Source organism: Hyperolius riggenbachi, chromosome 3, assembly GCF_040937935.1.
Source record: "Hyperolius riggenbachi isolate aHypRig1 chromosome 3, aHypRig1.pri, whole genome shotgun sequence".
Taxonomy (NCBI): domain Eukaryota; kingdom Metazoa; phylum Chordata; class Amphibia; order Anura; family Hyperoliidae; genus Hyperolius; species Hyperolius riggenbachi.
Window position 1 is genome coordinate 299,915,409 of NC_090648.1, and position 14,367 is coordinate 299,929,775.

General features: G+C 43.2%; 1 protein-coding gene across 11 annotated transcripts in view; it reads left to right on the forward strand.

Annotated features, from left to right (window-relative positions):
* Window positions 1–14,367, forward strand: part of ANO6 (anoctamin 6) — a 176,952-nt gene that overhangs the window by 74,197 nt on the left and 88,388 nt on the right. Inside the window, exon 1 of one of the 11 annotated variants that reach the window (XM_068276584.1) lies at window positions 1,968–2,030. The exons of 7 other annotated variants lie outside the window; for them this stretch is intronic. Coding sequence is in view for 1 of the 4 variants with exons in the window: in XM_068276580.1 (XP_068132681.1) it covers window positions 2,288–2,297 (10 nt within the window). In the remaining 3 variants the exon portion in view is untranslated. 3 more of the 11 variants (XM_068276581.1, XM_068276582.1, XM_068276580.1) reach the window with 3 other exon arrangements.

Consider the following 14,367-nt stretch of genomic DNA (forward strand, 5'->3'; position numbering starts at 1 on the left):
CTCCCGCGCGCAAAGTTTGGCGCGCGTAGCGCACCGCGCTGCGCGCGCAGTGTACCGTGCTTTGCGCGCAGCGTCCATTGAGCCCTATGGGACTTTGCGCGCGCAGCGCGGTGCGCTACGCGCGCAAAACTTTGCGCGCGGGAGCTTCGCGCGAAGAGCAGCACAAATCGGTGATAACTCAGCTTTGCACGGCTTATCACGCCTAAAGTCTTTTAGGCGTGATAACTGAGTTATCACCGCTTTGTGAATCAAGCCCATTGTGTCTGACCTACAAATCCGTCCACAAAACCTGTCCAACCTACATTTCTGATCTTACTCAGAGATACACACCAAGCTGCTCACTCCGCTCCTCCAATGAACTTCGCCTGCCCGTCCCCCCCATCACCCAGTCCCATGCACGCCTCCAAGACTTCTCAAGAGCCGCTCCAACACTATGGAACTCCCTACCTCCACCCATTAGGGCAGCCCCCTCCTTCAACACCTTCAAGAAGGCCCTCAAAACTCACCTTTTCACTCTGGCCTACCACCTCTCACAATTGCTCTAAACCCACAGTTGAACTCTGGTCCCCTACCTCTCCCTCTAGATTGTAAGCCTTTGGGCAGGGTCCTCCTCCTTTTGTGTCCTACCTGATCATGCACCTCCATTACTGTGTACCCATGCTATGCATTTGAGTGAACCTAACTTGCCTAATCTCCATGCTCCCCTCCAGTGACTGACTAAGCATTACCTTGTACTCCTACTGTGCTGTGTGATCTGGTTTTCTTGTATTCCTGTATTGTCATATTGCTGTTTGTCACCCCTAAATATTGTCTGTAACCTAAATTAATGTCCAGCGCTGCGTAATATGTTGGCGCTCTATAAATACAATAAATAATAATAATTATATCTTCTTAAAGGGGATCCTGAAACACAGGAAACACAGAGCGGCTTCAGCAGGTGGAGACACCTGAACAGATTTCCAATAGATATATCTGATGATTAAAACCACTAACCATCTGCTAGTGTATGGGCACCTTCAGTCTTCATAAACTATTTCACTTTATGCCTTGTCTTACTTACTTCTGATGTCATAATTATTATAATTGGGGAAAACAATGACTATAAGTTAATTCACTTAAACAAGCCTCTGGTGAATAGATGAGATCACCAGTAGCGTTGTCTGAACACCTGCCTCAATGGAAGGGATAAGAAGAAAGAAATGTGACCTTTTCTGCAGAGGAATTAACCTGGGCAAAGTCACATAGGTGCTTAAATTAGATTGAGACAGAAATAGGGTGGAATCTGACCTATTTCTTTGAAGCTTTCCTTTGTTTTACGTTTTTCAGAATCTGAAAATCTTGTTTTCTTTTTTGCTGTGTTCATCATGTGGTAGTGTTTGTATTGGAGGAAGCGTAATTTGTATAATTTATTTCTTCAATCCATATCATATAGGGTATTGTTACAACATTAAGCATAAAGGCGTATTCCAGGAATAACCTGTATTTTATTTCTGTATAATGTGATAAGGGGTTAGAAACCCTTGTATTTCCACTGCTGTCCTGCGTCCCCATCTGTGAGGATTTGCATCACTTCCTGTCCTGACATAGAGTGGGTAAATCTGTGCTAAAGCCAGACAGGCGCACAGATACAAAAGAAGACTTTTACATTTTTTTGTAGAGTGGGAAAGAGTTAAAATCTACAGCTTATAGTTTCCTAATGTCTTGCCCCTGGCACAGCTAGTTTTTAAATGAATGCTGCAAAGCTCCCTTGAGAGGCAAGGGATAGAATTAGAGCAGGGGTGTTCGACCAAGGGCCAAATTGCCATTCTTGAGTGTGCTTGGGGGCCGAACTAGTGAAATTAAAACACAATTTTTGCTGATTGCCTGTGACATTCTGTCAAATAAAATATTTCAACAGGAAATAACCCATATACCATGCGCAGTTAGTCCAGTGGTAGCTGTTAATCGGCGGCTGTTATTGTTGTTGGCATAGTAACAGCTGCCAATCAGTGGTGTCTGCTATTGCTACTGTGGTGCCTGATAACCTGCAGGTGAGCACAGGGGGAGGCAGAGCAGTGACACAAGGTGGCCTCTGTATGCAGCACCACAGCTACAACCTGCAGGCCGCATGGAATGAATGACTGTAGAGAGCTTTGAGGGCCACCAAAAAAGGCTTGGCGGGCCGGGCTGGTCTTTGGACATGCCTGGCCCACCCTCACTGCTCACTCCCTACCTCTCTCCTTCAATGCTCACTCCAGTCACACTGACACAGAGATGCCCATGATGCTGGCCACAGTGTAAAAGAGAGATGGACACAGGTGAAGAAGGATTCAGACTTCACAGGTTGTGATACGCACAATTGTATTTTATATCCTGTAAGTTTTTTTGTTTTGTTTTTTTAGTTTTTTTTTTTTGCTTTTGTCGCAATTGATTAAAGGATAACTGAAGTGAGAAGAATATAGATGTCATGTATTTCCTTTTAAGCAATACCAGTTGCCTGGCAGCCCTGCTGATCTATTTGGCTGTAGTAGTGCCTGAATCACACCAGAAACAAACATGCAGCTAATCTTGTCAGATCTGACAATACTGTCAGAAACACCTAATCTGCTTGTGCAGGGTCTGTGGCTAAAGGATTTAAGGCAGAGGATCAGCAGGCCAGCCAGGCAACTAGAATTGCTTAAAATTTTCATCCTTATTTCTTATATCCTATAAGTTTCTATACCTGTTCTAATGTGCTCTGTATTATCTCTGTTATATGATCTATCTTCTTTCCTCTGTCGGCTCTGTCGGGTTCAGGCAGTCAGGCTGGAATGTGCTGTGCTGCTTGTGATTGGATAGAAGCTATACACACCCTCTCCAGCCCCCCTACACACTCTGTATGACTCACACACTGAGCTCCTCTCAGCGTATCACTTGCTATGTCTTTTGTTTGTAAATACTGCCTAAAACTGGCAATTACAGGCCAGGATTGCAGCAGAGAGTGGCAGAAACAGCACAGAGGGGCCCAGGAGAACATAATGAATAGAATGGTATGCTTTGTATTTTAAGAATTTTATAGTACAGATTCTCTTTAAAAGGAAATAAATATGGCAGCCTCCATATACCTCTCATTACAGTTGTCCTTTAAAATTTGGTTAATGCACTGTAGAGCGCTCCTCTTTTCTTTCAGATCTCTGGCTTTATTCCTGGCCTACAACAGCAAAAAGAAAGTATTTGCGTTTCTGTATTCGCTTTCCTGCATTTATGTTACGGCCTTCCTTTTTAAATTAAGTGTTAACAAGCTCCAATAAGGCAGTAATGTTCCTTGCAGTCATTTGCTTTAGAGGGCTTTTCCACTACATACAATCCTGGTGATCCTCCATCATTTTACTCTTTGTCCAGCTTCTATGGTAAATATCTCCGTGGACAGACTTAAGCTTACCATATTTGCTGTTACTATACGTCATGTCTATAAGGTTATCCAGAGACTAAAGATGGCCACACATATCTTTTTTTTTCTCTTATGCTAGGTACACACGATGAGATTTACTGCCAGATTGGTTATTTCCAATATGTCCTATTTGATTTCCGATTGATTTTTCCATAGAAGTGAATGGAAAATCGATCAGAAATCAGATCAGGCATGTTGAAAATAATCCATCTGGCAGTAAATCTGCCAAAACAATCTAATTGTGTGTACCTAGCATATTAGCCAGTTTCATCACCTTGATCAAATCTGATGGAAATGTAATGCCATCAACATGCTTGATCGATCAACTATTAGTTCATTGTGGGCTGTTGCATACACGCGTCCAATTTTGAATGACCAATAGTACCATTTCCATATAATATGAGAGCTTACATACACAATATATTCATAGTTTTTAAAATCTGTTGGCCGTTATACTACATGGATGTGTAAAAATTAGCATTAGCCTGTTGTAACGTTTGCGGGAACGATCTCCCCGGTCAGCGCACAGTGTGTACGCTGACTCTAAGGAGATCTCCACAAGCGTTCAGACAGAGGAGCCCAGCAATGGTGGAACACACCTGTGGAGGAACAAACCCATCCAGCAGGTGGAGCTGTGGAGCACAGAGAGACAAATCCTCTGAACAGTCCACAGATCAGACAAAAATTGCTCAATGCGAATGCAGCAATGAGCAATACATTAACAAGACAGGAACAGATCTGCAATAGATCAGATGAATGTCTGTCAAACTGATAGCAGACTTTGAGGGAACAGACATTCATTCACAGAGCATCCACAGATGCCAGACAGAAATTGCTCAATGCGAATGCAACAATGTGCAATACCTTAACAGGACATAACAAGTCAGTATACTTTATTTCTTGTGAGAAATACATATGTTTAGTGCACAGTAAAGTGGCGAACGCCACTAAGACGGTAGACCCAGTGGGGGGAGCCCACTGGCGGCAGAGTATTCAAACAAACAGGAGTTGAACACACTAATACAATAATGAAAATAACAGAGGCACCAGTATGTGTAGTGATTGGTGCAAACAGTAACTTGCTGATAGAGGCTCAGCGGTAACCTCTCCAGTGGCGAGGGCCCGCTGGTGAGTGAGAATAGTTAGACAGATCAGGTAGGCAACAACCGAGCAGACAGAGGTACAGAGTCGTAATACAGGCTCAGAGTAAAGTTTCAGGCAAGAAGTCGGCAACAAGGTCAGATAAGCAGAGGTACAGAATCGCGAGGCAGAAGGAGCAGTCAGAGACAGGCAAGAAGTCATACACAGAAAAATACAATTGATATGTAATACACTACTGATTACAGCTATCAAAGGTCAATTACAATATACACGATAATATACAATAACTCTAGCTATGTGCAAATAGGCCGGGGTCCTGCCGGGTTCAATGCACTAGGGCAGGGATGTCAAACCGGTCCTACGAGGGCCGAGATCCTCACACATTTTTGATACAGCTCAAATGAATTGATAGGTCTGAATAAGGAAAGGTGTGGTCCATCAGGTAGAACACATTCCTCTGTCTCAGTCCATCCTAAACACTGGCATGGATCTGGCCCTCCAGGCCTGGAGTTCGACACGTGCACTAGGATCTAACTAAAGTCTGACCCAGGATTTGCAGTACAAAGACTAACAAAATGTCGGGCGGGGAAGCAGACTCAGGAAGTGACATTTATGGTTGAACGCACCAATTAGAGACAGACCTGTAAAAGGACAAGGCAGCAATATGCATTCACTTAGCCTGCATCTCCATGCAAACAACATAGCACTTGGATTCAGAATAACAAGCCATACCACAATGGAATGCGAATGAGATGCAAATGGACAGATCACTCATTGTGAATGTCAGAAAAACTCTGCAAACAGCAGCCAGCATAGTCTGGCTGCAGTAGTGTCTGAAGACAAAACATACCCCACAGAGGAGATCTTTACACCTGTCTGTGAGAAAACGCGGAAGAGCTGCCGCCATGAGCCAGCAGCAGGCGGCTCTTTCCGCGCACAATGGCACCACACACGGAGAAGCAGCCGCCTCCTCTCAGTATGAGGCGGCTGTCTCTGTGCAGGGCTCAACGGAGCGCGGAGAAACCGCAGCGTCAGACGCGGCGGTTAGCTCGCATGCCCCCGCTGCGGAGGTACCGCAGAGCGGGGCTGGTGTGGCTGGGACACGTAGTCCCTCTAGATTTAGAGTGACGTGCGCACTCAGGCAGGGTTTATATGACAGCCAGAAGTAGTCAGCTGACCAGGCTGGTCAGCTGACTCTGGTTCCACTACTCATTGGTCCAGCACCGTGGGAGGTGCTGGAGAGGTACAGGTGTATATATACTGCTAGCTGGTCATTCCCCTGGTGTCTGGCGTTGCGATCACATACGTGGGAGCACCCAGATCCGTAGTCAGATCCGCAAGTGTGCCGGGACCAGCTGGAGCTGTAATCCTACACTTAGCTAGATTCTGTTGATAGCTTAAAGTACTAGTTTGATTGTGATTATCTGTTATGACTTCCTGCCTGCCTGACTATCCTCCTGAACTCTGATCTTGCACCTCGATATTTCTGATACTCTGTTGCCGAACCCCGGCTCATCCCTAGACTCTGCTTCTGCCTCCTGATTTTGTACCTCGATATATCTGATACCCCATTGCCGAACCTTGCCTGTACTTAGACTCCGCCTTTGCCTCCTGATCTTGTACTGTATCTGTCCGTGTGTGTACGACCTGGCTTGTCCGACCTCGAGAACCGACCTTACCGTTAGAGGCGGTTCCTCGCTCTGTTAGCGACCCTTTCTCCTGAGGGTTACTTTCAGACAATCCTTCCTGCTGTCAGCCCAACTCCTCCCGTCTTGGAGAGTCCGGGTCTGCGGAAGGTATCCGTGCAGTACTCCTTACTGCTCTGAGGCCTAGTCCTCTAAAGTGTCACTGTTACACCAAACACTACACTCTACTCAGGTGAACAGAGGTTAGCTGGTATATCCGATTATCGGTGATACTGCAGATCACTTATAATCTGGTATACATCTGTATTCCCCGTGATACTGCAGATCTCCGGTAATCAGATCCTCTCTGTGCTTCACCGATCGTTACACTGTCATTGGATAATCAAAACTGGATGTGTGTACCCATCTTAAACGTTCAACAGACCTGTTGGGCAGTCTGCAAGTAAGTGGGCAGGGGAGTGGCAGATAGTGTTGAATTGCATTGAGTAGATCAATGCCAGCAGTTTGAATGATTCTTGATAGATTTCTGTCTAACTATAACTGAGATGTAGTGGGCAACGTGGTAGAAAATTGATCTCTTTTCTATCGATTTTCTGATTGGATAGGGATCAATTAAATGCGATATTGGGCCATTATCAACATGTATAGCTAGCTTAACTTTCTGTAACTTTTTATAACCTTTTATGCAAATAGTACAAGCTCTTCCAGGCATTAAAAATAAAGAACACAACTGCACTGTGTAGAGATGACTGTAATGCAATAACAAGCTTGCGTGTGCAGTTGTATTTGCATTTACCTCCTGGGACCACAGTAACCAATTGCTGTTCACACTATGTCATGCCTTATTAGTGTAAGGTTCTGTGTGGCTTTAGAAAGCAGAAGTCACAGATGGAATGAAAGAAACACAACATTTACTTACTGGACTTTCATGATTCCACTGCAATTCAGAATGAAGTGCCAATACATCTCTTTTATGTAAGTATAACATTCAATATGCATTGCAGTTGTGTAGTGCACTTCAAAGGACTACTTGAAACGACAGAGCAATCCTACCTAGAGCTGAGTAAATATATAAAAATACATTCCACGAGCAGATTTATTCATTTTGTTTAGTAATTCCCTTTGCTATGTCCAGATCTTCTAGTAAAACAACCGATTGCCCAAAGAATGCAGGCTATCCTGATAGCCAGAGCAGTGTTCTTCCCAGACTTTTTTTCCTGCCGGGGGGTATGAAAAAGGAGCCGGGTGGGGTGCGACAGGGGAATGTAGAGTCGGTGCAACTCTGCTTACTGCATGAGGAGGAGAGCCGATGACAGCCAGGTGCTCACCAAAATTAGCCGGGTGAAGCACCTGGCTAAAACAGCCTGAGGGGAACACTGGCTAGAGGGTTTGTGAGCCAGGGGCATTCATACCTACCAGAATCCAATAGCTTCTTATCCTTGGGATTTTTGTCTGCATTTTCCACGTTTCTGTTATGTATCTGCAATTCTGTGTTTTGTGATTTTTCGCATCCAATTTTTTTCCATGCACACCAATGAAGTTAATTTGCATGAAATTGTATGTAATGATCTTAACATTCACTTGCAAATATTTGCAACATTTCTACTTCCATTGACGTGCATTGTATGCGATTTGCATGTGTGGTGGGAAAAAAAGCATACATGTAGGCTGGATTTCATTTTTTTTTTTTTTTATGCAGAAAATTCAGAAGCTAAAATTCGTACAAAGCAAGTCAAATTTGATGCCAATGACTTGCATTAGATGTGTGGTGAACGCAAAAAAACGGAAATCGCACAAAAATTCTGTGGTGTGAAAGGGGCCTAAAGTTTTGGTTTATGTGAAAAGAGAACCAAGAGCCCAATATAGTGTAGTAAGTCAAGGCAATTGATATGATGAGAGAGTAAAATGTATACTCACAAACCAGGGTTATCTCCAGGCAACCACTGTATAGGCATGTGAGGAGATTAACCTGTCCTCACTCAGGATTAAGAAGTCGCTCTCTGTAGACGTGAAGAAAAAAGGGGTATCCCCCCACCACCAAGGATGGATGTATAACGTATTGTAGATTGAACAGAGGTGCCAAAAGAATAAAATCAATATTTAAAAGTGCTTAGGAGGCAGTGGTGGACTTCCCTCCTTTAAGCAGACACAACAAGCTGTGTATTCAACAAGGTATATTTATTGGTACACTCCAAGGGTTAATCACAACGTGTTTCGCAGGCCTATACCCGCTTCATCAGGCAGTAAGGGTAGGAGTACACAGCAGTATGTCAGGGTCACACCTAATGCCTTTGTGACAAAGGCGCCAGGTGTGACCCTGGCATACTGCTGTTGTGTACCCACCATTGTCTAGCGCCAGTTTTGGGTTATTTTTGCATGTGTGGATGGAAGAACCAATTCGGCTGAATTTGTATTGTGATGTGGAAAGAAACCCATAAAAACTAATGGAAAGCTCAACTACTCCCTGGGACACTAGTCATGCAAAGTGAAAATGCTAGGTAGTCCTCATCAATCCTGTAATCCTCTCCAGTGGAAAAATTAATAAATGTCCAGACTTAAGCAGGGAAAACAGAGTATTTATGTTTCTTCCCTGGGGGCTTCCAGCTGCATACTGCAATAATGCACATAAATAACAGTTAATTATTAGAGCATGGAATCCTGGGAGATTCCCACTCTCCAGTCTGTGACCTTTATTAACTAATAGAAACATTAGAAAGTTTCTAATTCAGGAATGAATCAATTATCCAATTAACCACTAAACCCTATAGCAGACTGCAAATGGAAAGTTCTGTACATTTTGTAGATTTAGTGCAAGGGCACAATTGCAAATTAACATGATGCATTCTGTCTTTTAGTGTTAAAAATGTTTCTAATTTTTTTTAAAAGGGATTACTTTTACAAGACTGAGTTTTTCTACCTACATGTCTTTTAGTGTGTAATTGTATGTATGTATGTATGTATGTTAAAAATCATATTTGCCTGTCCGAATTAATTTTTGTTCTAAGCAGGGTTGTGGAGTTGGTTTAAAGAGACTCCAACAAAAATTGCATCCTGTTTTTTTATCATCCTACAAGTTCCAAAAGCTATTCTAATGTGTTCTGGCTTACTGCAGCACTTTGTACTATCACAGTCTCTGTAATATATCAACTTATCTCTCTCTTGTCAGACTTGTCAGCCTGTGTCTGGAAGGCTGCCAAGTTCTTCAGTGTTGTGGTTCTGCTATGAACTCCCCCTTCCAGGCCCCTCTATGCACACTTCCTGTGTGTTATTTAGATTAGAGCAGCTTCTCTCTTCTCTCTTATCTTTTACAAGCTGGATAAATCGTCCTTTGAGCTGGCTGGGCTTTCACATAGTGAGGAATTACAGACAAGAGCAAAACTGTTTGCAGGAAGAAAAGAGGAGCCTGAAACTTCAGTGCATGAGAGATGCAGAGGGAAAGAAACACACAAATGATCTCTTGAGATTCAAAAGGAAGGCTGTATACAGCCTGCTTGTGTATGGATGTATTTTCTATGTGTGGACATACTGTACATCAACCTACTTCCTGTTTTGGTGGCCATTTTGTTTGTTTATAAACAAACTTTTTAAAACGGTTTTTAACCACTTTTAATGCGGCAGTGAGCGGCGAAATTGTGACAGAGGGTAATAGGAGATGTCCCCTAACGCACTGGTATGTTTACTTTTGTGTGATTTTAACAATACAGATTCTCTTTAACTAAACATCCTCCAACTCCTCTGCCTCTAATTTGCATATAACAATCTTGCTGATTGAAAGTATGTAACATACAAGACCTTTTATACCTGCCAAAACTTTTATAACACTGGCATGTTGCTTCTTTCCTGTGTACAGTAGAAGCTATTACCTGTATATGTAAACAAGCTGCATTGTGCTTACCCCTGTTTGAAAAATCTGCGTCTATGATCCTATTCTTCTATTTTTGTTTCTGACAGTCAATAACTAGTATTTATAACTTCTGTCTGGTTGTTTCTGACAGTAAGGAAAGGATAGTAAAGAAGGTTTTGTTTACTCCTTTCTCTCTCCTTGCTGGAGAAACATGACATTGGGGAGGAGATACTTTATTGCACTTCTAATTCTTGGGGGTCCACCTGGCTTAGGAACATTTTGACATAGTTTGGATGTACAGCACGACAGAATATGTTGGCTCTCTATAAATAAAAAGAACAATAATAATGAATGTTAAGCAAGGCCTTGCATAAACAGCTTACTGTTCGTTTAGAGATTTTATGTTCAAGCTTTTACATTTAATTTACATTTGAAAAGCATCTCCTATGAGTAGAGTTTGGTCACAGCCACAGAGCCACATTACAGGAAGGACATTGGAGTTTTGGAGAAAGAGACGAGATATAAAAAAAATTGATCCGAGAGAGGGAAGGTCTCCCTTACCTGGAAAGGTTGGATAAACTAGTGTTATTTAGTGTGGAGAAAAGACGCCTTAGAGGGAACTAATTATTGTATAAATACATCAGGGCAATATAAAAGCCTGGCAGATGAGATTTTTGTCCCCAATCTTGTGCAGAAAACTAGAGGACAGGATCTGCGCAAGTAGGAAAACTTTTTTTGCCATTACTGCTTTTCTCCCAAAAATAAGACGTGGTCTTATGTTAATTTTTGCTCCTTTTTTCAAACATAGTCATGTCATTACATATGGAAACCTCATCATAACTCTCCAAACCCTAAATTCCATCATGAATTTCTCATAATTGACACTTATTACCTTTTTACATATAAAACCACTTGGCAACCCTTGTTGATTTGGGTTTCGTGGGGACTTCAGTACAATTCTTTTGGCGTCTGCTTTCCTTGGTGACTGGACTATCTGTTTTACTGCATTCTATTGTCAATTGATCTTGTATTTTACATGTATACTGTAGCTGCCTGGACAATATGTAAATTGACTTTTTTTATGAACTGCAACTAGGGCTTATTTTTGGAGCTTATATTTCGAGCTTACTCAAAAATCTTGAAAAAAAGTCATGCTAGGGCCTATTTTGGGGGTAGGTCTAATATTCAGGGATATCTAGAAATAAGCTCTTTACTGTAAAGGCTAGTACACGCTCCGTACCAGAAGCTTCGACGGGTCTGCCGGACCCTCCCACTGGGCGGTGTTTAGCCGACAGTATGCGCGTGTGTACGCGCTGTCGGCGGACTGATAAGGCTGTTTCTGAACGATCCGCCTTTGAGTGATTCCTGGGGGCTGTTATGCCAACGCAGAACATGTTCACACAGGTGCTCATGCACCAGGGAGGTCTTTCATCCCCGTCCACTCCCCCAGGACTGCCCCTGGATGGGAAATGATACACTCACAGGAGCTAAGCATACTAGAGGTGAAACTATAGCATTGTTCACTGTTTGTGTGTTGAGAAAGGAACTGGTGTCTGATGGTACATAACCTATATTATGTAGCTACAATTGCACACTCCAATGGAAACAATTTCAGTAAAATTTCAGTAAAATTGTAGCTGCTGGATTTAAAGGGAAGGTTCAGGGAGGGTGGGTAAAAAATAAAAATCAATTTCCACTTACCTGGGGCTTCCTCCAGCCCGTGGCAGGCAGGAGGTGCCCTCGCCGCCGCTCCGCAGGCTCCCGGTGGCCGACCCGACCTGGCCAGGCCGGCTGCCAGTTCGGGCTCTTCTGCGCTCCAAGGCCCGGAACTTCTGCGTCCCACGCCGGCGCTCTGACGTCATCAGACGTCCTCCAGGCTCTACTGCGCAGGCGCAGAACTACTGCCACGGGCTGGAGGAAGCCCCAGGTAAGTGGAAATTGATTTTTATTTTATACCCACCCTCCCTGAACCTTTCCTTTAAGCTTTGGTACATTTTAAATGTACTGCTCAATTTTCATGACTGAGGCTGGGAACACACTAGGCAGAAATGCTAGCATTGCAGAAAATGCAGCGAAAACGCACATAATGCAAGTCAATGCGCCGCATGAAGAAACGCACATGCTTGTGTTCTGCAATGTGTGCTTTTAAAAACGCTAGTTTTGTTGCATATTTTTTAAAAACTCACATTATGAAAGTCAATGGTGATGCAGAGGTATTGCGTTTGAGTGCGATTTGTATGCATTTTGCATGCGTTTTTTATATGCATTTAAAAAAAAAGTTTGATTTTGAGTATTGATTTTGATGAGTCTGATGTATTTCCGCTTCCTGTTGACTTCCTAGTGATTTGCATAAAACTCATAAAAAAGCATGCAAAGTGCATACAAAACGCATATGCAATTTTATATATGCAAACGCATTAAAACACACGCAAAACGCAAGAAAAATGCATGTGTGGGAAAAACCGCAAATGCACGTAAAACACATTAAAAACGCACAAACGCTTATGCAGCAAAATGCTACGTTTTCTGAACTGCCTAGTGTGTTCCCAGCCTGAAGGTGCACTCAAGGTGAGAGACCTATGGAGGCTACCATATTTATTTCCTTTTAAACAATATCAGTTGCCCGGCTATCCTGCTAGTCTTTTTGGTCAGTAGGGCCTAAATCGCACACCTGAAACAAGCATGCAGGTAATGTTGTCAGATTTGTCATAGACATCTGATTTGCATGCTTGTTCGAGGTCTATGGCTTATTATGCTGGGTACACACAGTACGATTTTCCACCCGTTAGTTTTTTCCTCTCGATTCTGCACTCGATTTTGCACTCAATTCTCTTATCTTCCGCTCGTTTTTTCTTATCTATCTCCATTCACTTCTATAAGAAATGGAACGCAGAATCGATTGGAAGGAATATCGGACATGCTGGATATTATCTATCGGATCCATCTATTGAGCGGAAAATCGTACCATGTGTACCCAGGATTAGAGGCAGAGGATCAGCAGGACTGCTTCTGCCTGCTTAACCTGAGGTGCCTGGGTGGTGTAATGGTCAGGAGCCCTTATCTTAAGGTGGCCATACACTGGTCAATTTGCCATCAGATTCGACCAACAGATAGATCCCTCTCTGATCGAATCTGATCAGAGAGGGATCGTATGGCCACCTTTACTGCAAACAGATTGTGAACCGATTTCAGCCTGAAACCGTTCACAATACGTGGTGGAAGTGGTGGTGCTGCCGTCCCTCCCCCCTCCCCCCCCCCGCATACATTACCTGCTCCGCCGGTGCGAATCCCTGCTGTCACTGCTGTTTTCTCCGCTCTGGTCTAGTCTGGTCTCCGGCATGTTTCACTTCTTCCTCTACTGTTTAAACTTCCTGCCGGGCAGGGAGAAGTGAAGCATGCCGAAGACCAGACCAGAGCGGAGAAGACAGCAGTGACAGCGGGGATTCGCGCCGGCCGGAGCAGGTAATGTATACCCACTATATTGCGTCGGTCGTCTGGCATTCGAACGCCGCACTCCCGACCCGCCGGCGACCGAGAAGAATCTTCCGCACGGATGGATCGACGGGAACGATTGATTTCGGGCGCAAATTGATCGTACTGTCAGCGGTGTGCGCGGCGATTTCACAGCCATTTCGATCACTGTGATCGAAACAGCTGTATATCGGCGGGAAAATAGTTAGGTGTATGGGCCCCTTAAAGTGGTCTAACACCCAGCATTTCAACTTTGCTTTAAAAGATTGCTTACAGCTTATAAACTATTATGCCAGATTTTTTTTTTAGCAGAAATTCACTGAATGGATTAAACATGACATTTTAGTGCTGCATTTAGCTAGAAATTCTCCTCCATGCTTGCTTGTTTAGTTACAAATGTATCTATCTACAATGTAACAAACAAACACTGCTCTGAGAGAACAAAGAGGGCTTCCCCGGCAGGCTTTTCAAAGGTCTATTTGTATTCCAAATAAAGATACATTTTGCAACTACAGATAAGAACGGATGCGGATTCCTAGTTAAATCCAACACTAAAATGTCATGTTTAACCCATTCAGTGAATTTCTGCTTAAAAAAAAATCTGGCATAATAGTTTGTAAGCTGTAAGCAATCTTTTAAAGCAAAGTTGTAATGCTGGGTGTTAAACCGCTTTAAGTTTGCATTCCTCTTGCAAGTGATGTCAGTGCTTTTGGAGAGAATTCCATGTTATGTTGCTAACTGAATTGTGTAATTTGTACACTGCAGATTCTTAATCACACAGGACTCAGGCACACAGTGCACAGACCAATTTCTGAAAGCTAATAAATGTCAATTAGATCCCTGATATAAAGCAGACACTGTAAGCAAATCATCCAGAGGACTATGCAGCAAGATTA